This window comes from Symphalangus syndactylus, chromosome 21 (genome assembly GCF_028878055.3).
Source record: "Symphalangus syndactylus isolate Jambi chromosome 21, NHGRI_mSymSyn1-v2.1_pri, whole genome shotgun sequence".
Lineage (NCBI taxonomy): Eukaryota > Metazoa > Chordata > Mammalia > Primates > Hylobatidae > Symphalangus > Symphalangus syndactylus.
In genome coordinates, this window is record NC_072443.2 from 43,179,855 (window position 1) to 43,204,192 (window position 24,338).

Sequence of the window (24,338 nt, forward strand, 5' to 3'; positions counted from 1 at the left end):
TCTACTGAATGGGTTCCATAGTTTATAGGGCAGCAAGCTGTAAAGTGCTGCTGCAAGTCAGGATTCTGAGGTCCAGTTCCTCAGGGATTTTACTTTTGTTGGTCTGGGGTAGGAAATCCACATTTTAAAGATGAGCTCCAGGTGATCTAATATCCTTGGCCTACTGATCTCACTTTGAGAAACACTGACTTAGCACATAGAAAGAAGCAGCTATGTGAAATGACATGATTTTTATTCATTATACTTTTATATTGCCCAACATTTCAACAGTGAAGATATATTTTTATCTTTTAAATCAGAAAGAAACATTTCTAAAATTATTGTAGGAATAGTGTGTCTTGAGTCATTGGTTTTTTCATAAATGCCCTTTGTTTCAATCTTTATTTTTAGAAAAAAACTAAGTCTGTTAGTTTTTTTTTTCCTGCCTTAATAGATGCAGTATAGTGAAGCCAATTAACCTTTCCGCAGTGTAGCAGGGTGGTTGAGCATATGGTTTGTTTGCTGATAGACTACCATGGTTCAAATTCCAACTCTACCACATGCTAGATTTGTGACCATGGACAAGCTACCAAACCTCTCTATGCCTCAGTTTCCTCATCTGTAAAGTGGAGATTATGATGATAATGGTACCTACCACATAGAGTCATTATGAGCATTAAAGCAACTAGTGCACTGTTTGGAATTTAGTAAACCTTCCATACATGTTAACTATGGTTATCATTTCCTTGAGGATTGGAAATCTTACTGTGTTTCAGCCTTATTACTAAAAGTGTGGTTCCTGGGTTATGCTAAAGATGTGGAAGTTGAGAAAGCTGAGAACAAATGTTCCAAGGCCCCCATCTATCCCTAGGGGCTTCTTTCTTTAGGAAATTATCTTATATGTACACAATTATTTATTTCCCTTGGGTGGATGTACAAAAATGCTAGTTTTAAGATTCTAATCTGTTGATAAATATATCTGGGGTGGGAATGTGGCAAAATTTCTAAGTTTTATATTTCTTTAGCAATTAGAAAAAGAAAATAATCTAAAAATAATTCTTCCTCCCTTACAAAAGTTATGGTAAAAAGGCTATAATCACAGTGACAGCCATCCAGCCTGCTAGTTTCCATCTGTATTTCGGGGGGACTTATAAATCTGGCAATCAAGTCTGTTTCCATCATTGATGGAACAATCTAAGTCCTGGATTTTTGCTGGGCCATATGACATCTCACATATGCCTATTTATTTGCCCCAAAACTGCATTTTGAAAGTTGACGGAATGAGGTAAATCTGGCTTGAAAGTGAATCCAAGTATGAATTAACGGCAAAAAAAAAAAAAAAAAGCTCAATCTTAAGCTGTAGGAACAGCAACAGAGCGTATAGATCAAGGGATCCATCCTGCACTCTTCAGGACTGGAGTCACGCATGGAGCGTTGTCTTTATTCTGGAGCTGCATTTTAACATGCAGGCTTGTACACGGAATTATATTTAGCAAGGTGATCAGAAGAGTGAAGCATTGTAAAATGCTACAGATGACAAATGAAGTTGCTGAAAATGTTTATTATAGACAAGTAAAAGCTGCTTCCTTTGCAGACATGACCATGCTGGCCTCACTGGGTTGTTGTGTTTGTTGTCCCTTGTCTTAGTTTCCTATTGCTTCCATAACAAATTACCACAAACTTAATGGCTTAAAATAATACCAATCTATTATCCTACAGTTTTGTAAGTTAGAAGTCCAACACAGCTGTCACTAAAGTCAAGGTGCAAGATGTATTTCCGGAGGCTCTAGGGAAGAATCCATTTCCTTGCCTTTTCCAGCTTCTAGAAACCACCCACATTCCTTGGCTTATGGCACCTTCCTCCATCCGTCTTCAAAGCCAGCCATATTGCATCTCTTCCACCATTTGTCCAAAGTCATGTCTTTCTCTTCCTACAGCTGGGAAAGCTTCTCTACTTTCAGTGACTCATGTGATCAGATTAAGCCTGCTTGTATAATCCAGGATACTATCCCCATCTCAAGGTCCTTAACCTAATCACATCTGTAAAGGCTCTTTGTATAGAAGGTAACATGTTCACAGGTCCCAGGGATTACGGCATGGACATCTTTGAAGGGCATCATACTGCTTACCGCCCTGCGGAAAGGTGTTGCACTGGGCAAACTGCCTATACCTGATGACCTTTGAAGTCTTCCCCAATTCCTAAACATGGTCATTATATGATTTTTTTGTTGTTGTAAAATTTTAGACAGGGTCTCACTTTATCACCTAGGCTGGAGTGCAGTGGTGCACTCTTGGCTCACTGCAGCCTTGACTTCCTGGACTCAAGTGATCCTCCCACCTCATCCCCCCAAGAAGCTGGGACTGCAGGCATGCACCCCCACACCTGGCTAATTTCTGTAATTTTTGTAGAGACAAGGTTTCACCATGTTGCCCAGTCTGGTCTCAAACTCCTGGACTCAAGTATTCCACTCACCTTGGCCTCCCAAAGTGCTGGGATTACAGGTGTGAGCCAGGGTGCCTGGCCAGTTAATCCAATTTGGTACACTGTTAGAAATACTCCCTAAATTCCATTTCCAATTGCTTGAAACAAAATGGACAAACGGAAAGCCCTGTATGTCAGGGTTTGTGAAGAACATGTCATTCTACTAAATGAGTCTCTAGTTTGTAGACTGCAAGTGTAAAGTGCTGCTGGCCTGTCAGTAATATGTGTTCAGCCCTGTTGACTGCTGAGGAAGCCACAGAAGTGCTGGAATCATAGCCCCCATAGATTGAGAACTTGCCTCTTGCCAGGCCCTGTACAAATGTTAACTCATGTATCTCTGAAAACAGCCCTAGGAGGTCAGAGAAGAAAGTAGAGGTTGGGTGCAGTGGCTCACACCTGTAATTCCAGCACTTTGTGAGGTTGACGCAGGAGAGATGTTTGAACTCAGAAGTTCAAGACCAGCCTGGACAATATGGCAAAACTCTGTCTCTACAAAAAAAAAAAAAAAAAAAATACAAAAATTAACCAGGCATGGTGGCACGGGGCTGTGGTCCCAGTTACTCAGGAGGCTGAGGTGGGAAGATTGCTTGAGCCCAGGAGGTCAAAGCTGCAGTGAGCTGTGATCATGCCACTGCACTCCAGCCTGAGACAGAGTGAGACTCTGTCTCAAAAAAAACTATTCCCCCCGACAACCACCAGCACCATGGACAAGTTGTCTTCTGCGAATCCGGTCCCTGGTGCCAAAAAAGTTGGGGACCACTGGCTTAGACAACCACCATTTAGTGAGAGCACTCTGAGTTAGGTAATGCCTGTTGTAAATGCTCACATGCCTGGGAAGATTAAAGGCACTATCAACTGTTTTTTGAAATCTCATGTCTCAACAAAGAAAACAAAATAAAATAGAATCTCAGAGAAGCGAAACGATGTGCCCAAAACCACATAGCTGGTACTTGGCAAAGCCAGGGTTCAATCTAAGTCCTGTCTCAGTCCGTCACACTACATGGTCCCTTTCTAAATTATCCTCCTGTCAAGCTGACCGGCATTCACAGGAGAAGCAGCTAGAGAACAATAGATCACATTGGGTAATTGAATGCCTCGGCCACACAGGGAGCCCAGGCTCAGTCTCCGGGGTCAAAAGAGAAAACCAGTTAGGGACTTGGCCTGGAAAAGCTTCCAGGAGAGCAGCCAGAGATGACACAACAACATTCTGTGGTCACCCAGTGGTGTGCAAGAAAGGAGAACCAGACTCCAGAACAGATTCTTAACCAAGTGATTCACCCTCCAGGGAGTTCTTGCCTTGGTAATATGGTCCAGACTGGGGGTCCCCAAACCTCAGGCTGCAAACAGGTATGATCCATGGTCCCTTATGAACCAGGCTGCACAGCAGGAGGTGAGGGCAGGCAAGGGAGCATTACTGCCTGAGTTCTGCTTCCTGTCAGATCAGCAGCATTTCTAATAGGAGCGCAAATCCTACTGTGAACTGCGCATGAGGGATTTAGGTTGCAGGCTCCTTATAAGAATCTACCTAATGCCTGATGATCTGAGATAGAACATTTTTATCCCAAAACCATTCCCTGCCACCCATCACCACCATGGAAAAGTTGTCTTCCACGAAACTGGTCCCTGGTGCCAAAAAGGTTGGGGACACTGGCTTAGACAACCACCATTTAGCGAGAGCACTTTGAGTTAGGTAATGCCTGTTGTAAATGCTCACACGCCTGGGAAGATTAAAGGCACTACCAACCGTTTTTTTTAAATCTCAGCGGGAATTCACCTAATCAACCTCCTTTTTCCCAACCCAAAATTGGAATTAACTGAAGAAACAGGCTTTTAAAGGGGAAAAGACAGCTTTGAAGGATAGACATGCAGATGAAATGGGTGGGCTGGTGGGGTGCTAACCTCCAACAAGGCAGAAAGTGGTCAATGAAGAGCACAGAAGTGACAGCCTATGTTCCCCTCCATCTGCCTCTAGCTCCCCATCACTCCTGTCCATTTTAATGCCAGTAGATTCCCCAGTTGACCAATCGTCTCCGTTCCCAGTGTTTCTGCCCTATAGTAGACCTCTGTTACCTCTCACTTCCAACCGCTGTCATAGTTTCCTCCCTTGAGTAAGAAGAAAATGAGCTCCTTGAAGACCAGCACCCATCCTCTGTTCCTGTGTGTATTAGGTGTCTTCAGGGCTGGCTCATTTCTACAGGCTCTAAGGGGGAATCTTGCCATTTCCAGCTTCTAGAGGCCTTCCTCATTCCTTGACTCATGTCACCTTTGCTCCTCAGCCTCCATCCTCACATTGTCTTCCTCTGTCTGATCTGCATCTGTCTTATGAAGTGATTACATTAGGACCACTCAGACAATCCAAAATAATCTTCCCATCTCAAGATCCTTAATTTGATAACATCTGCAAAATCTCTTTTGCCATATAAGGTAACATTCACAGATTCTAGGAATAAGGATGTGGACCTCTTTGGGGGGACATTACTCAACAAACCACAGTTTGTTTTCCCACAGGACATGGTTGGCTAGTAGATAGCATTCACTTAAGTGAAGAGAATAGAGTGGTGATTACGGGAGTGGAGGAAGAGATGGACATCAAATGCCACCATCTGCTAAGCACTTACCAGGCATTGGGTCAGCTGGGACACTGGGAGGAACAGGTATTATCTGTCCTGGGGAGGGAATGTAGGAGACAGGGTCACAATCCCATATGATGGACATATCTTCAACAGATTCTCACACAAACCACAATAGGAAGTAGATGACATCAGTTCTGACTCAGAAGAGTGGGATCTTAAAAGATGAGTGGAATCTGAATAGTCTCTGTCTGAAGGGAAGATATTCCAGACAGAGGTAACAACATAAATCAAGGTAGAGTGGTAAAAACAGTACAGCAGGATCAGCATTCTCAAAAGAGAACAAAGGTGACAGTATCTATCCGCCTGAACTCTCTGTTTACAGGAACAAATGGCTGGTTGAGTGACCATTTTAAATCTTCCAGGGAAAAGACGGTGGTGAAGACAAATGTGTCCGTTTAAATTCCAGACTGATAAAGGAAGGGGAAGCTCACAAGAGCCACATTTAAAACCACCTTGTCCTTTTTGTCGTTTTCGTTGTAGCTGTTGAGAAAAAAATTGGACCCCGGTCAGAGAATAAACTTATTTCAGGTGGAGAGAAAATGAGGTACCTGGGGCAATTCTAAACCAGAGTTTCAAAGTTTGTTCCATTTATTTATAATTTTAGGAAATTTCATTTCACTCAGTCCTATGGATGATAACTAGGATGTTTAACGTTTCAAATCCAAGTTTTATTTGAGGTGAAAAACTTTGTAATGTTCCTTCTCACCCGCCTCCTGGTCATGCTTCTACTCCATCCCATCTCTTTTTCTTCCAGCCTTCTCTTCATCTTTGTCATTTCCCCAGTTTGAGAAACAATGCAGGAAGTGATTTAATAAGGAATAAACACCTGACACAAGTACAAGCCATCTTCTTCTCTTGTAAAATTACAAAATAAAATAGCAAAAGTAATTGTTAAAAACAGCAACAATGTGACTTATAAAGTATAAAGTCCCTTCCCACATCCTTGTAGCCCCATTTGTCAGTTATCAGTCTAGACAGATTCATCTAATTCGGTATAATGGAGGTTTCTACAAAGATGGAAACTTGCTCTATCTGTGCTGCCCAGTGTGGCAGCCACTGGCCACATGTGTCTGTTGAGCACTTGAATGTGGCTGGTGCTACCCAGGAACTAAAATTTTAATTTTAATTAATTTAAATGTGGCTGGTGGCAGTTACACTGGATAGCACAGAGACCTTTCTCTGTGTGTTTACTAAAAATTCACATGGAGATTGATATTCTTTGTTCTTTTCCCTCAAAAATAAAGTTATATCATACACATGTTCTGAAATATGCTATTTTCAAGTGAGAGTAGACCATGGAGAACTATCCATTTCGTAACTATAGTTGGTTTCTTTCTTTTTAATCACTGGATGGGATTCTACTGAATGGATGGTTTTTAAAGTGTTAATTATTTTTCAAATCAGATATCACGTTATTGTTGTTTAAAATGTAAAATACTCTAAAGAGTATAGTAAAAAAATTTCCCTCCCATCCCTGTCCCCAGCTTCTCTGTTCCTCTTCCCAGAATCAACTAGTGTTATTTTCTTGGAAATCCTTCCAAAGATATTTTGTGTATATACAAGCAAATATACATATGTTTTATTTTTTAAATCATAATTTATTTCACCATTTCTTTGTGTATGAAGCTTTCTCTTTTTACAAGTTCCTGTAAGACTTCACTTATTATCTAAATATTGATCACATCTGTTGAATATATGAGCCATGTATCATTTTCATTGATAATTTCTATTATCTATAACTTGTTAAATATCAATAATGGCTTCCCTTTGCTGAAGGAATGAGGGTAGAATTTGCTAGCCCACATACTTCTAATTATAGTTTAAACTTGTTTTCCAGTATTCGTGAGGGATTTTGTCTGGTCAATTGATATTCTGTCAGCTGGACAGCTGGAGTTTAGGCCCTGGAGTAAAGCTGAGGCTGAGAGCAGGGAAGACTTAGAAGCTGTCTGGCCCACAAACTGGCATATCCATGCATCTTGGTCACAGTAGTTATCCAGGCCAACCTGGCACAGATCACAGAGACCCAAGAAGAGTGGCAAAAGCAGGTGAAATGGAGGTGGCAGCCTAAACTGAAAACATATCCTGAAGTTGAGTATCTATATTTTTGCAGATGCTGTAGCCAGAGTATATCTTAAGGTAGGATCAGCAAACATTTATACCCATAGATTCTTATAGTGGGCAAAATGAGAATGTCTTAATAAGAGCTTGTCACCAGTGGCACTCACTAAATCCGTCAATGGCTTTCCAATGCCTGCAAGACAAACACCAACTCCATCAACACCAACAAGGTTTACCGCCTTCACATGCAGACACCTGCTTCCTCTGCAGCCTCAATGGACACATCTCCCGACCAGAGCATTATCCCTGGCCATACTCTACTTCTCGCAGTTCCTCAAAAGTGCCATGCTGCTCTTGCCTCCAAGTTTTTGTACATGTTCCTTCCTCTGTGTGGAACACTCTCCTCAACTCTCTTTTTAGCCTCACTTTGGGCCTTGCCAACTCCAACCTATCTTTTGCACCTCAGCTCAGATGTCTCATCCTCCAGGATGCCTTTCCTGGTCCTCCAGAGAAAGAGTTAGGTGCCCTTGGTGTGTGTTCTCATCTTATCCTGTACTTCCCCAATGCTGCTCTTATCATCCTCATCCCCACCTAATCCCTGCCTCATCCTAGACTTTGAATGATCCTGGGTCATCTCTGTGAGACTCAGGAACTGTGTCTTCTGGTGTTCATTATTTTATTGCCAGTGCCTAGCATAATGTTCGTAAATATGTGTTGACTGAGTGGCTGGGTCCAGAGAAGGGCAATGCTGTCTTGGGATTGCATGGTAGTGAGGTGGAGGTGGAGGTGGAGGAGTGTGTTCTTTATAAGTGTTTTGCACATATGTGTGCATCTGCCGTGTGTCTGTGTCCATCCAGTGGGGAGACTGTGGAGGTGGTGAAGGGATCCACTGATGGAGGTCAGGATTGTCTTCATTCTGCAGATAATCGTCATCTGGTCTTAAGTAAATCATCATACTCTTTGTTTCTCAATTTCTTCATCTAAAAGAGGGGTGAGAATTAGGTGAGATAATATAAGCAAAGGGACTTTTAAAATAGAATTTGAAGACTATGTTTGTACTGCAGTTTAGGCACTTGTGTTTAGGAAGAGCTAATGGCCCCAGAGCCTGTATTTACTGATAGGCTGTGAATGGAATGAGTCCTTGTAGACATCCCCCACTGCCACAGTGGAAGGAAATTGGCAGAGCTGTTTTCCTGACATAACCTTCCTCCCCACCCTTGTGCCTCCCCCCAGCCCTGACAGCTTCAGCCATCTGCTACCAGCAGAAGTCCTTCAGGGCCTTCTAGTACATTGTCCAGGTGCATAGCTGGGGATCCCCAGGGGACTCCCTTTCACTCAGTACCAAGATAAACACAGAGATAAACGAATTAGTTGCTAATAAGTCATTTTAGAGCTGAAAGAATCTTAGAAAATCTCTATCCAGAACTCTTATTTAACACGCAGAGAACCTGAGACCCTGGCTGAGTTAGTTGCCTGAGAAGATGCAGCTGGCTCATCGCATTTCTGGCTGGCTGTGCTGGTCAGAAATCACAGGCCAGTGTGTTTCTCAGAACCAGCCAGCATCAAGGACATCTGAAAGGGTGGGAGGAGGATAAGATGATGGTGCCTTTAGAAGAGAAGACTTCCAAAAGTAAGACTATCTCACAGCTTGTGAAAAATATCATTTATTATACAACTAGTTACAAAGATGACACATACTTAACCACATAAAAAGATGTCCAAGAACATATTAAGTTAATATGTCACCGTATATGCAAAACAGCATATACAGTGTAATTCCATTTGGGTAACTACATGTATAAGAAAAAATCTGGAGGAAAATACTCAAAAACATTAGCAAGAGCTTTCTCTGGATGGATGCTTTTCTCTTCTGTGTATACTGCTGTTACCGTGTTGTCTGAATTGCTTTTTGTAACAATGAACATGTATAATGTTTATAGTTTGAAAAACCAACAAGGATATTTTCATTTTATAAAACATACCTATTCCCTAAATTATTCCAACTTTCTTTTACTTTGATTTCATTTTTATCAAACAAATTTTATTATCTGCAACTTGCTCTTCTCAGTGAGGCCTCCATCTATAAGAAGTCCAAACCCAGGCCGGGCGCAGTGGTTCACGCTTGTAATCCCAGCACTTTGGGAGGCCGAGGCGGGCAGATCACGAGGTCAGGAGATCAAGACCACGGTGAAACCCCGTCTCTACTAAAAATACAAAAAATTAGCCGGGTGTGGTGGCAGGCGCCTGTAGTCCCAGCTACTCGGAGAGGCTGAGGCAGGAGAATGGCGTGAACCCGGAAGGCGGAGCTTGCAGCGAGCCGAGATCGCGCCACTGCACTCCAGCCTGGGTGACAGAGCGAGACTCCGTCTCAAAAAAAAAAAAAAAAAAAAAAAGCCCAAACCCAATTTTGAACTTCTATACAAAATAATTCAATTGCCATTTGACATTACAAAGTCATCCCCTCTGAACTTACCGGCAGAGCACAATGATCACCTTCTAGTGAACTTGCCAAATTCAGGTTATGATTCTGCCAAGGAAAAGACAAGACCCTGGCCTGTGATGACTCTGCAAAGGCCCAGCTTCCCCGCTGCCACCTCTTAAGGCCTCGCTAAGACATCAGCCTGACCCACAGTCCCTGTGGACACTGCTTGGGACTAGGGGTGGTAAGGCAGCCTTACAAACCTTTGATGGTGCATACTCACATCTCTGACGTGGAGAGATAAAGAGCTTTGGTTTGGTGCAAAAGGGGAGCTAGCTACTGCTGTGGATGCTATGCTGACCAGCAGCTGACAATAGTAAGAGGCTTGCACAATACAGAGAGTGTGAAACAAATTTTATTTGGTTTGTAAAAGTGAGGTCCAAGTTAATAGAAGGACAGAGAACTTGCCAAAATGTTGGGGTGGGGAAGGGAGAAAGTAATCCTTAGAGAGCACATCACAGAGTACTCTTACAAATCCTCTCATTGTTCTTCAAAATCCTATGAAGTCGTGAGGCAGGTAATTATCACACATGCTGTATAATGAGGGCACTGATGTTCCCTGAGGACACAAAGCTGGTAACACCAAATCTGCGGCTTTTACTACTACCTCCCTAGGGTGCAAGATCTATGGTACACAGCATGTGTGTTTAAAGCTGTGGATGGGAATCAGAAGTATGTATTAGTCATGTGACCTTGCAGCATTCTCTTCATCTTTCTGAGCCTCAGCTTTCTCATCTGTAAAATGGGATCATAATCCCTGTCTAATTTGCCTCATGGAGTGGGGATCTAACAAGACAATGGATGCAAAAATAGTGTGCTTTGAAAATAGTGGGTTGTTAAAGGAATATAAAGTTTGATCAATCTCCCAGTGCAGTACTGAGGGATATAGGTTGAGAATAACTTTCTCTAAACAGAACTGTTGTTTAAGGACTGGATAAACTTGATACAGCCCACAACAATCCTACAACCCCCACCATTTCCCTAGGAAGCCAAACCTATTTTTACACCCCTGTCCTGTGTAGGGTACACTCAGCTTTAAAGATAGGTAACCAGGTTTCCAGGAAAGAGAGGAATCCCTGGCCAGCTGCCTCTTCTCTCTGAAACCCTGAGCTGGAGTGAGCTTGAGTTGGGGGCTGTTGGTGAAATAGTTGCTGTGGGGCCCATACTTTAATCTTAAGAAATTGTGTTTGCCTGCTTATTTTAAAGGATGGTTAAGTACAAAAACCTCAAGTCTGTGCTATGCTTTTCCCATCACAGGGGCCACTAGAGGGGCCTTGGAGGGAAGGCTCCAGGGTTCCCCACCCTGCTTCAGCCAAAGAACTCTGCTTTTTTAGTGCTATTTGTTTTATGCTTTGGAGTGAACTTTATCTGAACAAAGCACTTCATGCTTAAAAAAATAAGTTGAAAACCACTGCTGCTTGAATCTGCAAATCGGCAAAACCTCTTTTGTGCCGCAGGTCACCCACCCAGCCAACCATTTATCCCCTATGTCCCTCCTGTCTTTGCTCTGCCTGACCTCACTAATACCTGCTTTCTGCGATCAGGCTTACTCCGGAACCTCTCCTCTGGGCAGTCCAGGTGTTTTGTTTTGCGTAAGACATTTTGTAAATAGCCTGCAGAACACATACGCAAAGCCATGTGTATTTTTGTTTGATAAAAAATGCTCAGCACTAATATGTAATGTGATGTTTTATGTTTTGTATGGTATGTCACATTTCTATTTTCTTTTTTTTTTTTTTTTGAGACGGAGTGTCGCTCTGTCGCCCAGGCTGGAGTGCAGTGGCGCAATCTCGGCTCACTGCAAGCTCCGCCTCCTGGGTTCACGCCATTCTCCTGCCTCAGCCTTCCGAGTAGCTGGCACTACAGGCACCTGCCACCACGCCCGGCTAATTTTTTGTATTTTTTCGTAGAGACGGGGTTTCACCGTGTTAGCCAGGATGGTTTCGATCTCCTGACCTCGTGATCGCCCGCCTCGGCCCCCCAAAGTGCTGGGATTACAGGCGTGAGCCACTGCGCCCGGCCACATTTCTATTTTCAATAGAAGCAGTAAAGAAATAAGGCAGAATTGAAGTGCTGATATTAATGCCACTTAATACCAGCATTTCTATGAATAGTTCTCAGCCGTCTTGCCACTATGGGTATAAATATTTTTTATGTGAACACTAACAACACAGAATAATTCCTAACACTACAGATGCATTCCAATTACTGTAGGAGGAAAGGGAAGAATGAAGAAATGAGAGAGAAAAAGAAAGAAAGGAGGATAGGAAGAATGGAATTAGAAGCTGGTACAGAAAAGTACAAGGTAATTTAGAATTTTTGAAGTAGTTGACTAAGTGGAAGTACTACTGTGACATGGGGTAAGATTCTAATCTAAGCCTCAGTTTGCTTCTCTGGAAACTGAGGAATATGGAGATAAAAATACTTGCTTTGATAGACCTAAAAGAGATATTGTGAGGACCAGCTGAAGTAGTGAATAGGAAAGGGACTTTAGTTAAAGAGGGAATTGCTGTTCTTTCAGCTGAAGAGTCCTGTCAATTTTTTCACTGTTTTTAAATAAATGATCTGAAGGATTAGGATCTTTCCCTCTTTCTATTTAATTTTGGAGCACCACCCAGGGCAACATACTGAGACTTGGTCTGTACAAAAAAAAGAAATTTAAATTAGCTGGGCGTGGTGGCTCATGCCTGTATCCCCAGCTACTCAAGAGGCTAAAGTGGGAGGACTGCTTGAACCCATGAAGTCGAGGCTGCAGTGGGCTATGATCGCACCACTGTACCCTAGCCTGGGTGAAAGATCGAGACCCTGTCTCAATAATACTCAACAGTTTCTACAAAGTTTTCAAATGCTAGGTCTAATGGTTTTTCACTGGGTGACTTTCAGAATCGATTTAAGTTATCTCCATTTGAACTCTTTAAGGTGTAATAAGAATATTTCAAAGATGGCATTATTGACAGGTTGTGCTCTGATCTTTTAAAAAACATCATTTAATAATTTGAGTATTGCCTTAAATATAATTTTTCTACCCAGTAGATGCAGGTCAGCTTGATTTTTCTTAAACCTTACCTTAGTTAGCAAATTAAGGAGATACTTTACTTCCTGATTAATTTAATTCTGTTTCACAGAGCCTATAGAAGGAACAGTTCTCTCTTTTCTTGGCTAGGGTAGAAATTCACAAATAATGTATTTACTTACTTTACCTAGACTTTCTCTCTAAGACAGCTAGAACTTTTTTACTCTTGCATAATTCTAATTTAATACTGTAGAATCAGTGTCTTACTTATAATTATTTTGAGTTAAACATTTAAATCTCTAAAAATTCAAAATCTAAGCTCTGGTAGTATAGAATGCAGCAATCATTCAATAAACAAATATTCCTGGGAAAAAACCGAGAAGGTGAAAACAAGCTAAACTACATTCCAGTATTAGATGGACCTCTATCTCTCAGTCCAACAACCTGCTGATTTTTTTTTACATACAGGTCAGATTGCTCCAAAAAAACAACAAAAAAATGCCTTTTCAAAATAAGTAATGCTGCTGGTCTAGTCTATCTTGGGACTCACTGTTAAAAATTCTTCCCTTCTGCTGCCTTCTTTTGGGTAATACCAAACAAACATTAACAACTGTGGAACAGATGTTCTAACTAGTGAGGATTCCAAAGCTCTGCTCAAACGCATTTTCAACCAGAACAAGACACCAACCACAGAGATTAATCTTCTGGTATGGGTGTTATGAGATAAAAGCACCTTCTGGATTTCATCATATATTAAAAAAAAATCTCTAGAGTTTTTTTTTGTTTGTTTCTTTTTAGGGATGGGTCAGAAAATTTTTCTATTTTGTGAGCCCAAGTATCATACAAATACTTATGTTGGTGTTCTGATTTTAGACAAAGCAAAGATAATTGCTTTCTGTTCTGCTGTAATAACTTTTAAAAAGATAATTTCTCTGCCACCCTCTTTTATTTTTGTGAAAAATATTAAGAAACCACTGTACATTATAGCATAAGACGTCTTAAGAAGATAACATTTCACTGCATTCCATAAGTTGCAGGATATCAAGCAGGACAGTTCCCACCTTCCATCTAGGTGCCAACACAAAGTCATATCCAACCCAAACATTTGCGCGCATTTCATTTAACCAACAAGAATCTGTAGATAACTGAACATTTTCCTAGTACTTAAGCATCATATCTCCTGGCTCTAACAGACTGTAATTTTAAAAGTCTAAAAAGCGCCGTGAGTGGTTCCCCCTCCTTCCCTATAACCTATTCCAGTGATTTGAAAACAGGGTGATGAGGTTGGTGAGATGGTCAAGTTGTTAGAGGAAGGCCGTGAATCCACAAATGTCCAGGGTCTGGCCCTCAACCTAGTGGGACCTCCCATTTCATTCCCAGTAAAACATGTACAGCTTTCAATAGGTGAGGGAGGGACAATGATAAAAAGCCCACACGAGGTGAGACCAGCAAGGGATCTCTCCTGGCAGGGGAAGAATCAAGGGAGGGTAACTGGAATGACCCAAGATTTCCTTAAGTGCAGACCCACAGCTCTCTGTGTGGGGCTTGGTAAATTCTGTATCTACTCCCCAGAAGAGTCCTAGATTTTAATCCCAGAGCAAAAGCTTTGCCTTCTATCATAACACAGGTCCTCACCAGTTTATGCTACATTCCTTGTTCAAGGTATGGTATGTCGTATTACTTGAAGGATATTGCTGCATTCTCCATTCTACCAGATCCTCCCACAAGACTGAACAGTTCTCAAACTAGGGAAACTTGGTTTTATTAGTGTCTATTCTCTGCTGCTACATAAAGATCTCCAGGGATACGGCGCACTTAGACATGAGGCTTTCCTGATATTCTTCCCTTCCCTCCCTATAGAAGAGGAATAGGCCCCAAATAAGGGGCTACATGATCATTAGGCATTTTCCAACCCAAAATAAGCATAATCATCCTATTGCTAAGGTAAGATAATAATACTGGTATCAACAACCTTGGGCCAAATGTGAAGATGTTAAATTCATTTTGCACACCTATTCTTCAGGATTAAAAAATATTATCCTGATAAAGACAGTAAACCCATTGTAAACAAAACTTCTCATGATGCTGTAACCTTACCCATTACTCCCTTACCTCCTATCTTAAATAATGTTTATGAGTGTATTCTTCCCTTTGCCATTAAAAGTTCCGTTGCTTCTGCCCACGAACCAGCAAGTCCTCACCAATCAAGAATCAGCTGCGATCTCATCATTTTCCTTTTGTGTATTCTAAAACTCAGATGTTTTCTCTCCTCTGGCCTACTGTGGCATGCCCTTCCCTTTCACTAATATCTTGGACATTGATATGGTTTGGCTGTGTCTCCACCCAAATCTCATCTTGAATTCCCACGTGTTGTGGGAGGGACCCGGCGGGAGGTAATTGAATCATGGGGCCAGGCCTTTCTCGGGCTGTTCTTGTGATATGAGTAAGTCTCAGGAGATCTGATGGTTTTGAAAAACGGGAGTCTCCTTGAAAACGCTCTCTCTTCTCTTGAGTGCCTTTAATCTTCCACCATGACTGTGTGGCCTCCCCAGCCATGTGGAACTGTAAGTTCTTTAAACCTCTTTCTTTTGTAAATTGCTCAGTCTCCAGTATGTCTTTATCAGCAGTGTGAAAACGAACTAATACAGACATATAAACATTGACCCATCCTCTTTAACTTCTATATACCCTTTTTAAATTGCAGAAAAATCATTCAATTAGTGGAAAAATTGCTCAAGGAAATTTTATCATCTTTCACCCAGGCCTGGTGATTTCCTATTCAGCAGCAATTTCATATATATATATATTTTATATATAATGTATTAATATATATGTATTATATATATAATGTATTATATATGTATTATATATATAATGTATTATATATGTATTATATATAATTATCTACTATATATGTAAAATTTTGAAATCAGTGTTTTCATATTTTAATAAATGCTTTTAATTTAATACATGCTTATCCTCATTGTGGAGAAATTGGGAAATACATAAATGTTTTAGAAAGAAAAAAATACTTGTATGTAATTCTATCACCCAAAGATGTAACATTTTGGTGGATTTCGTTCAAGTGTTTTTTTCTATGTACATTTTCATATTGTGATTACACTCTGTGTGTATGTGTGTGTGTGTGTATATATATATACACATATATATATGATTTTGTATCTTGCTTTCTTATAACCGAGGTCTTTATTCAAGTTATAAAACCCTACATATAACATTTTAAGGCTCTGTAGGTTTTGTTTTGTTTTGTTTTGTTTTGAGACAGAGGCTCACTCTATTGCCCAGGCCGGAGTGCAGTGGCACAATCTCGGCTCATTGAAGCCTCTACCTCTCAGGCTCAAGTGATTCTCCTGCCTCAGCCTCCCAAGTAGCTGGGACTATAGGCGCACACCACCACGCCCAGCTAACTTTTTTTTTGTATTTTTAGTGGAGATGGGGTTTCGCCATGTTGGCCAGGTTGGTCTTGAACTCCTGACCTCGGGTGATCTGCCCGCCTCAGCCTCCCAAAATGCTGGGATTACAGGCGTGAGCCACCACGGCCGGCCCATAGTGGTTTATCATATAAATATGCCAGTTTATTCCCTGCCTCCATTACTGGACATTTGTATTTATGATTGTTTTAATTTTATGAACAAGCCCACAGTGAATATTGTGAGGCATATGGCTCTTTTGTTATGTAATAATATTTCTTTGGAATAAACTCCCAGAAGTAAAATTGCTGGATTAAAAGGTGTGTTATTAGTGAGGACTCTCTTGGCTGTGAGTGTAGGAACTCTGACATAAGAAAAAAAGTGGGGAAGGAAACTTTGGCAAAGACAAGAAGGGAGCTGGCTTTAGGGAGCTGGGACCAGAGGCTGGAATTTAACCTCCTGACTTTCTCCTTGTCTCTTGACTGGGGTAGTAGCATTTATCTTAGACATAAATGAAAATAGAGGTAACTCAAAGCGTCTAACCCACAGTGACAATTGCTGCTCTGTTTTTAGAGCCGGGATTTTGTTCGTGGACTTGCCTTGCCTTGCCTGGTGGTTGAACTTTGCAGCCCCTTCCTCCTGGAGGCAGCTTCTCTCAGTGGCAGCTGTGTTCCCCATGGTTTGTCCTGGATGTCTCCCTTGTGCCATCCTTGCAAGCCCGCGGCCAGCAGCGTCTCCACCCACGCTCCGGCCTTGCTCCCACTACCACGGCTCTGCCACCTCCCACCTCAGTCTCCCACCTTGGTGTGGGGGGACCAGCGCCGAAGACAAAGGAATCTCTGACGAGAACCGTTTAGTCCGGGAGGGACGGCGGGGAAGGGGGTGCTGCTCTGGCGGAGCCCTCACTTCACTCGGTTCCCCTCGAGCGCCCCCCTAGCTGAGGCCCGGCCGCTCTGGGCCTGCTCCTCCTCCCGCGCCTGTTGTGGGGCACCGGGTCAGACCCTACGGGGGGCTCTGCCAGGGGGAGGAGGAGAGGGGCTCCCTTCAAACTCGGCCCGGCCGCGGGAGTCCCGGGTGCCCTCTGCTGGGCTCCTTCCACGTTCTTGTCCCTCCTGAACTCCCGTTCCAGCCCTGCCCCCGCCCCCCAGCCGGGAACGGACTCGCTTCTGCCCCGCCCCGGGGTCCGGGCGCCCGCCCGGCGCTTCAGCTTCAGCAACGTCAAGGCCACATTCCCTCCGCTCCAGCTCGAAAGACGGTGGCGCTGACTCTGCTCTGCGCGCCGCGGCTTCCTCCCGCTGCTCCGCCCAGCGGTTTCTGATCCCCTTTCGGCGCTGGGGACTCACACGCTGCGGCGACGGGAAAGCCCGCGCCCCCGGCCGCTTCCCGGAACGCCCTCGGGGACGGCTGAGTCACTTGGCGCCCGCCCGCGCGGCCACCGAGCCCAGAAGCGGGGAAACCCCAGGGACAGCCGCCGGCCCTGAGGCCAGCCAGCGCTCCAGGCCGCCCAGCACCTCGGGCCCGAATGGGCTTCTCGCGCCCCAGGGCTGCGGCCACACCCCGCCGGGCCAGACCCCGCGGGTAGAGAATGGAGGTGCAACCCTGAGAGCCAAGACGTTGGGCTTTGCTTTGCTTTGCCTTTCTTTCCTTTCCTTTTCTTCTTTTTTCTTTTTTTTTAAACCACATCCACGAAGAGGAGAAACCTGTCTCATGACAGGAAACGAAGAGGGAGGATGCATCCGAAGTGAGGGACATTGTTTCAGTTGCCTCACCTGACATACTGTCTCACCTGAGAGAGGGAGGCTGAAGAGAGAGCCAATGGTGGCTGGAGCAAGTCCTGCCCTCGTTACCTGGGCTGGGGCTGAGCCCTGGGGCTCACCAGCTGTATGGCCTTGGGCAGGTCCTCGGAGCCTTAGGTTCTCTGCAAAATGGAGATAATGTTTAATAGAAAATGTTTCTATAACTTTTGTGGCTTACTTTTTGAAAAGCGAGGGAGGGACTTTTGTCCTTCCCTCCTCGCATCTCAGTCGCAGTGCTGGTTCACAATCAGGCTGTTAATGCGGTTTCCACATTTCTTGTCCTCCCCCTTCCCCTTTCCTCCTGGGAATAGGAAGGTGGGCTCCCAAGGAGACAGAGGGTACACTCGTGAATGAAAAAGAAATGTCAACACAAGGACCCTTTGCCGCAGTGATTTCTTTTCCCAGGTATCCTAAGTGGGGCTCTCGCCATCCCTGCCATCCCTGCTATCCCTGCTCTATACCGAAGGGGTGAAGTCCTGGGACTCTGTTATCCGCATCTGTATGTAATCCTAGGCAAGATTATTACAGTAGCGCTTTCCTCTTTTTAGAATATACCCTTGTCTACCCCTACCCCATCTTCAGGACGGTAAAGGTTCTCAACTCACTCCAAACCCTCCTAGCCGTCTAGAACAGTGGCTCACAACTGCAGACCCACAGGAAATGTAGGGCCATCTATGTAATAAATTTATCCGGATGTATTATAACAATTTTAAGGTTACACTTGTCCTTTCTTGAACAGGACAATTCTTTACTCTAAGACTATATGCTTCATAGTTTTAGTTATTTTGAATTGTCCATTCTATTATGAAATATGATAGTTGTTACTGTTGGTTGATGTCCTCTCTCAGAAAAATAAAAAATCAGCAGTCCTAGGTGGATCCTCCAAAATCTTTTAAACTTGATCTGTGAAATCCAAAAAGCTTGGGTACCATTGCTGTATTCCACATGTGGTTCACATCAAGGTTCCTTGTCCCTCCCAAGGAGATTTGTAGCTATTAAAAGAAACAAACAAACAAACATAAACAACAAAAACCCTTTAGAGAATCAGATCCTCAAAGAATAAGGATAGACGTGGAAAAACAAAGATGGGGGAGAGGAATCTTTCTCTACTCTCAAACCCTAGCCCTTAGTGTAGGTGAAGACAGCACAGTTGTATCTATTCTAACTGGTATTTAGTATTGAGCATGACTTTTAATAGACGACTCCTTTTAGTAAAACAGAGAACCTATTTTGAATAAGCCAGGGTCTCTTGGTCTTTTAGTTTGCAGATCAGTGGGATGGCTAAATGAAGGTGCTATACTTTACTTAAAAGGCGAAAATGTGGTCATTTGGGTAAGCAATAAGCAGTACTCCTCATGTCAATAGTGGCATAGTGTGGACTTACATGATGCTGTCTTAGATTAGGCCTCGTTGGTTAATATTTATTGAACACTCTCAGTGTGTTTGGTGCTAATTAGAATATCTTCAAGTCACAGAATCACTGCCTTCTAGTAACTAGTGATGCAGCAAGCTGTAACTGTTGAATTATACCTACCTATATCAACACAGATACTACACATGCGTATTCATCTTTTTTGGATGCTAAGATAAAATTTTGCTTAAAATTCTTACTTAGTTGTGTGGGAAGTAGGGGAAAGGAAGATTTTTAAATTTGAAATAGTTGTCCTAGGATAGGAAACTATCGCAGCTGTCATGCACATTAATATTCTAGAAACACATTCACATATCATCTCTGTTGATCTTCCCAACACCCTGTGACTCTACAGGCTGATTTCAGAGATGCTGTTGTTCCCCCTTTACAGACAAGATATTTTAGTGGCTTGCCCAAGGAGGCTTACCTAAGGCCACACTGCTGGGTGGGGAGTCTGCCCTGGGTCTGCCTCCTCCCACTCACTCTGCTGCAGTCCTGTATTCTGGGAAGGCCTCTATGGGCCAGTCCCAGAACCTTTGAACCAAGGGAGAAAGGGTGGAGGGGAAGCTGGCTTCTCCTAGTTCTATATACCCAAGAATCCACCTGGTGGGGGTGGCGGGTAGGGGGGAGGGGGGGCGGAAATGACTTAGCCTGAAGGCAGGCTGTTTGACAGCTAGGGCAAAACAGTGGCGAGAAGAAACTGAGGGAAAAGAGAGAGGAGCTACCAGTAATTTTCAAACTTTGCTTAATATTAGAATCACTGGGGAAGTTTTTCAAATTTTTTTGATGCCTAGCTCTCACCCATACTGATTAAATCAGAATCTCTGAAGGTGGAACTAGGCATTGGTATTTTTAAAAGCTTCCCAGGGCTGGGCAGGGTGGCTCACACCTGTAATCCCAGTACTTTGGGAGGCTGAGGCAGGTGGATCACCTAAGGTCAGGAGTTCAACACCACCCTGGCCAACATGGTGAAACCCAGTCTCTACTAAAAATGCAAAACAGCAAAACATTAGCCGGGCGTGGTGGTAGGCGCCTGTAATCCCAGCTACTCAGGAGGCTGAGGCAGGAGAATCACTTGAACCCAGGAGGCAGAAGTTGCAGTGAGCTGAGATCATGTCATTGCACTCCAGCCTGGGCGACAAGAGCAAAACTCTGTCTCAAAACTGAAAATAATAATAATAATAATAAAAAAGATTCCCAGGGTTTTAGAGTGTGTAGCCACATTTAAAGACAAGTGGCCTACAGCAATTCTCAGATTTTGTGTGCATTTTCAATCACCTGTGGATCTTGTTAAAATTAGGGTCTGGTACAGTCAGCCGAGGATGTGACGTGCTACTGTACAGATCCAGAAAAAGTTAACACTGGGTGCTCGGTAGTCAGGAAGAGCTTTGTGAAGGAGAACAAGTCTGGGTGGGCTTTGGACATTGTGTAAGATCTAAAACTTAAGAAAGTATGAGAAGAGCATTCCCCTCTGGGAAATGAGACAGAGGCCTAGAGGTGGAAACGTCCAAGGTATGTTTCAGGGGACCCTGCTGGTCCAGTATAACTGATGGGGTGAAGTTTTTCAGAAATCTGAAAATTTAGCAGTTGGCAGTTAACTAGCTATTGTTCTGGGTGCATTTGTGTTCTTCCCTCTTCAAGACCTTGGTGTTCAGAAACCTGTGTTTTAGTGCGTTTTGCCACACATGATGCTTAGCATTCAGCAGGTATTCAGAACGTGACTGGAGTCTTGCATTTGTATCTGCTATTCCCTTTATGTTCTGACAGATACTTACCCTGATCACTCGCTGATTTCCTTTGTGGCTTAAACCTCAATTTCTGTCAGGTGGGTTGGCTCACGCCTGTAATCCTAGCACTTTAGGAGGCCAAGGCAGGTGGATCGCTTGAGCTCACAAGTTCAAGACCAGCCTGGGCAACATGGCGAAACTCTGTCTCTACGGAAAACACAAAAAATTAGCCAGGCATGGTGGCACGCACTTGTCTCAGTTACTCGGAGGCTGAGGTGGGAGGACGGCTTGAGTCCAGGAGATGGAGGTTGTAGTGAGGTGAGACGGCACCACTGCACTCCAGCCTGGGCGATAGAGCCAGACCTTGTCTCAAACAGAAGCAAAACCAAAAAACACAACAAAAAAACCTCACGGTCACTTTCTCAGTGGGACTCCCTTTATTTAAATATAATTTAAAGGGGCTTGACCACTCCATTTAAATTACAACATCAGCTGGGTGCAGTGGCTCATGCCTGTAATCCCAGCACTCTGGGAGGCTGAGGTGGGCGGATCACCTGAGGTCAAGGAGTTCGAGATCAGCCTGGCCAATATGGTGAAACCCCGTCTCTACTAAAAATACAAAAATTAGCCAGGCATGGTGGCATGTGCCTGTAATCCCAGCTACTTGGGAGGCTGAGGCTGGAGAATCGCTTGAACCCCGGAGGTGGAGGTTGCAGTGAGCCGAGATCATGCCACTGTACTCCAGCCTGGGCAACACAGCCAGACAATGTCTCAAAAAAATAAATAAATAAAATAAAATAAATTACAACATCCTCTTTCTCTTCCCCCACCTCTCGCACGCACTTCTTCCTGCTTTAGTCTTCCCTTTAGTGTTTGTCACCAGTTCATGTATGTTTTATCTTGTGTATATTTACTTCTTTATCTTATTTACTGTCTATCTCCTCCATTAAAAAGCAGGTCCACAGGAGCAGAGAATTTTGTTTGTGTTTGTTCACTGCGGTTTCCCCAGCGCCTAGAACAATATTGGATACTCCACAATTATTTGTTGAATGAATGAACAGTGCATATTGAATTGAATGCATATTACTTTTGGCGTTGCCAGCACAAGTAAATTCAACATTCAGAGGTGGGAGAAACCGAAATAATCCATCTTGCTACTGTTTAATTTTAGAAAAGACACTTATAGCACTATTTGGTCATTAGATAGAAAAATTTTGAATAACATGTTCCAGAAAATAAATTGCCTTCCCAAGGATCAGAGAGTTGTTTTTAGATGTCTCATATTAGAAATGCAGGAAAAATGTTTGATTTAAAAAATCAGATTAAAAAAATTAGTTTAAGAAAACCTCATAAAGCTACCAATGATTAGGTTAGCTTGATATTGAACTATTTTAAAATACAATTGTGGCTCAAGTGAAGGGAAAGAGTAAATGCCACCAAGTATAGCAGATTACATGGAAATGAGACATTAAAAGGGGGGAAAACCGAACCTAAGAAGACAGTTCTGATGGTAGATTAACTGGTGGATTGTGGAATTTGGGGTTGGAAGGGACTATGAAGGTTGAAGGGTCCTGATGCTTGACTCTCTTGTCTCTGCATGGGCGTCTCCAGTGATAGGAAACTCCTACCTCACAAAGCAGACGATTCCATCTGTGAGCAGTTCCAAATACTGGAGGGCCCTTCTTTCTTCTGAGCAGTTAGCAACATCCTTATACTGGTTTTAGAGCTACCTGTTAGCTGCTATACTGGGGAATTTCATTCTTCTTCTGGACAGTATTTCAAACTTTGAAGATACTTATTTATCCCTTTTCCTCCCTGCCCACCCAAACCCCTATCTATCACCAGAAACTCCACCTTTTTCTTTCTTTTTTTTTTTTCAGAGACAGAGTCTGGCTGTGTTGCCCAGGCTGGAGTGCAATGGTGCGATCTTGGCTCACTGCAACCTCTGCCTCCTGAGTTCAAGCGATTCTCTTGCCTCAGCCTCTGGAGTAGCTGGGACTACAGGCGCATGCCACCACACCCAGCTAACTTTTTGTATTTTTAATAAAGATGGGATTTCACCATGTTGGCCAGGCTGGTCTCGAACTTGTGACCTCAGGTGATCCGCCCACCTCAGTCTCCCCTCCCAAAATGCTGGGATAACAGGTGTGAGTCACCATGCCTGTCCTCCGACTTTTCTTAAAGCCAAATAATCTCAGCTTCTCAATTTTTCTACATAGGTTTAGGGTCCACTCACCTTCTGGGTCATACTCCTCTGAACATTTCAGATTCCTCTAAAACTCCAGTTTACCTATGCCCCTTATAAACTGTGTCCCCAAGAATGGGACATAATGTTCCAGGTGTGGACTGAGGAGTGCAGAGAGTAGCATTCTCTTCCCTCTTTCTAGACACTGTGCTTCTAATGCAGCCTTAGACACATCAATGTCTTTATCAGCCACATCACACTTTGGACATAGTGTGCTTCCTGTTGTCTGCCATAGCCAGGAGGACAATGAGTTGTGTTTTCAGAGATGAAAAAGTGATACTCAAAATGGAAAGCATACTATATCACATTAAATATAAAATATTTATAAGATATTTTTAAATTGAATGTGGTGTTTGCTTACTACTTTCTCAACTGTATTCATCATTAGAAAGATACGGGCTTTGGGATCAGACAGGCCTAGGAATGAAAACTATCTTGACCCTTTCTGGTTATGCAGCCTCAACCTCTCTGTACTTCTGTGTTTTCATTTATTAAAGGAGATAATACCCACTTTCCAGGATTGTTGAGGAGAGGAAATGAAACCATGTAAGTAAATATGTGGCATATGATAAATGCTTTAAATAACTCATAGAAAAAGAATAATCATTATTATGATTCTAAAAGATAACAGACAATTAAATCACCTATGTTGGAACCTCATGACATGATCATACAGCCATCTCATGTACCTTGGAAGGGACCTAAAAGTCGTAGGGCAAGCCAGTCTGTCTGAGAATATAAGTGAGTCCAGTGTGCACAGTCCGCAAAGGCTATGCAGAACTAGAGACTTTAGGGGTCCCTGCCACTTTGCTGCCTTCTAGATCGTGGTGGCCAATGGCCACCAAGCTCATCTTTCTTCATGGTTTATTCTCTTGAGCCACATGTCAATATAGCCTGCATCAAGTTACCTAGAATTGCCCAACATGCCATTTCATGGCCAGAACTACACGCACAGGCCACAAAAACACCACAGGCTCCTGGAAGTCCTCTGTAAAATCTTTGGAGCCTTTGTGAGTGGGAGCAGCTAAAAATGAAACATTCAGGAGGTATTGAAGGAGAACTAGAAAATACAGAATGCCTATTG

General features: G+C 43.1%; 1 protein-coding gene across 3 annotated transcripts in view; it reads left to right on the plus strand.

Annotated features, from left to right (window-relative positions):
• ARHGAP31 (Rho GTPase activating protein 31) overlaps positions 1–24,338 on the plus strand; it is a 123,331-nt gene that overhangs the window by 12,561 nt on the left and 86,432 nt on the right. Inside the window, exon 1 of one of the 3 annotated variants that reach the window (XM_063630110.1) lies at positions 8,673–8,782. The exons of the other annotated variants lie outside the window; for them this stretch is intronic. Coding sequence (XP_063486180.1) covers positions 8,749–8,782 — 34 coding nt within the window. The 5' untranslated portion in view covers positions 8,673–8,748. Of the gene's footprint in view, positions 1–8,672; positions 8,783–24,338 lie in introns of those variants that run through there. 3 annotated transcript variants of the gene reach the window in all.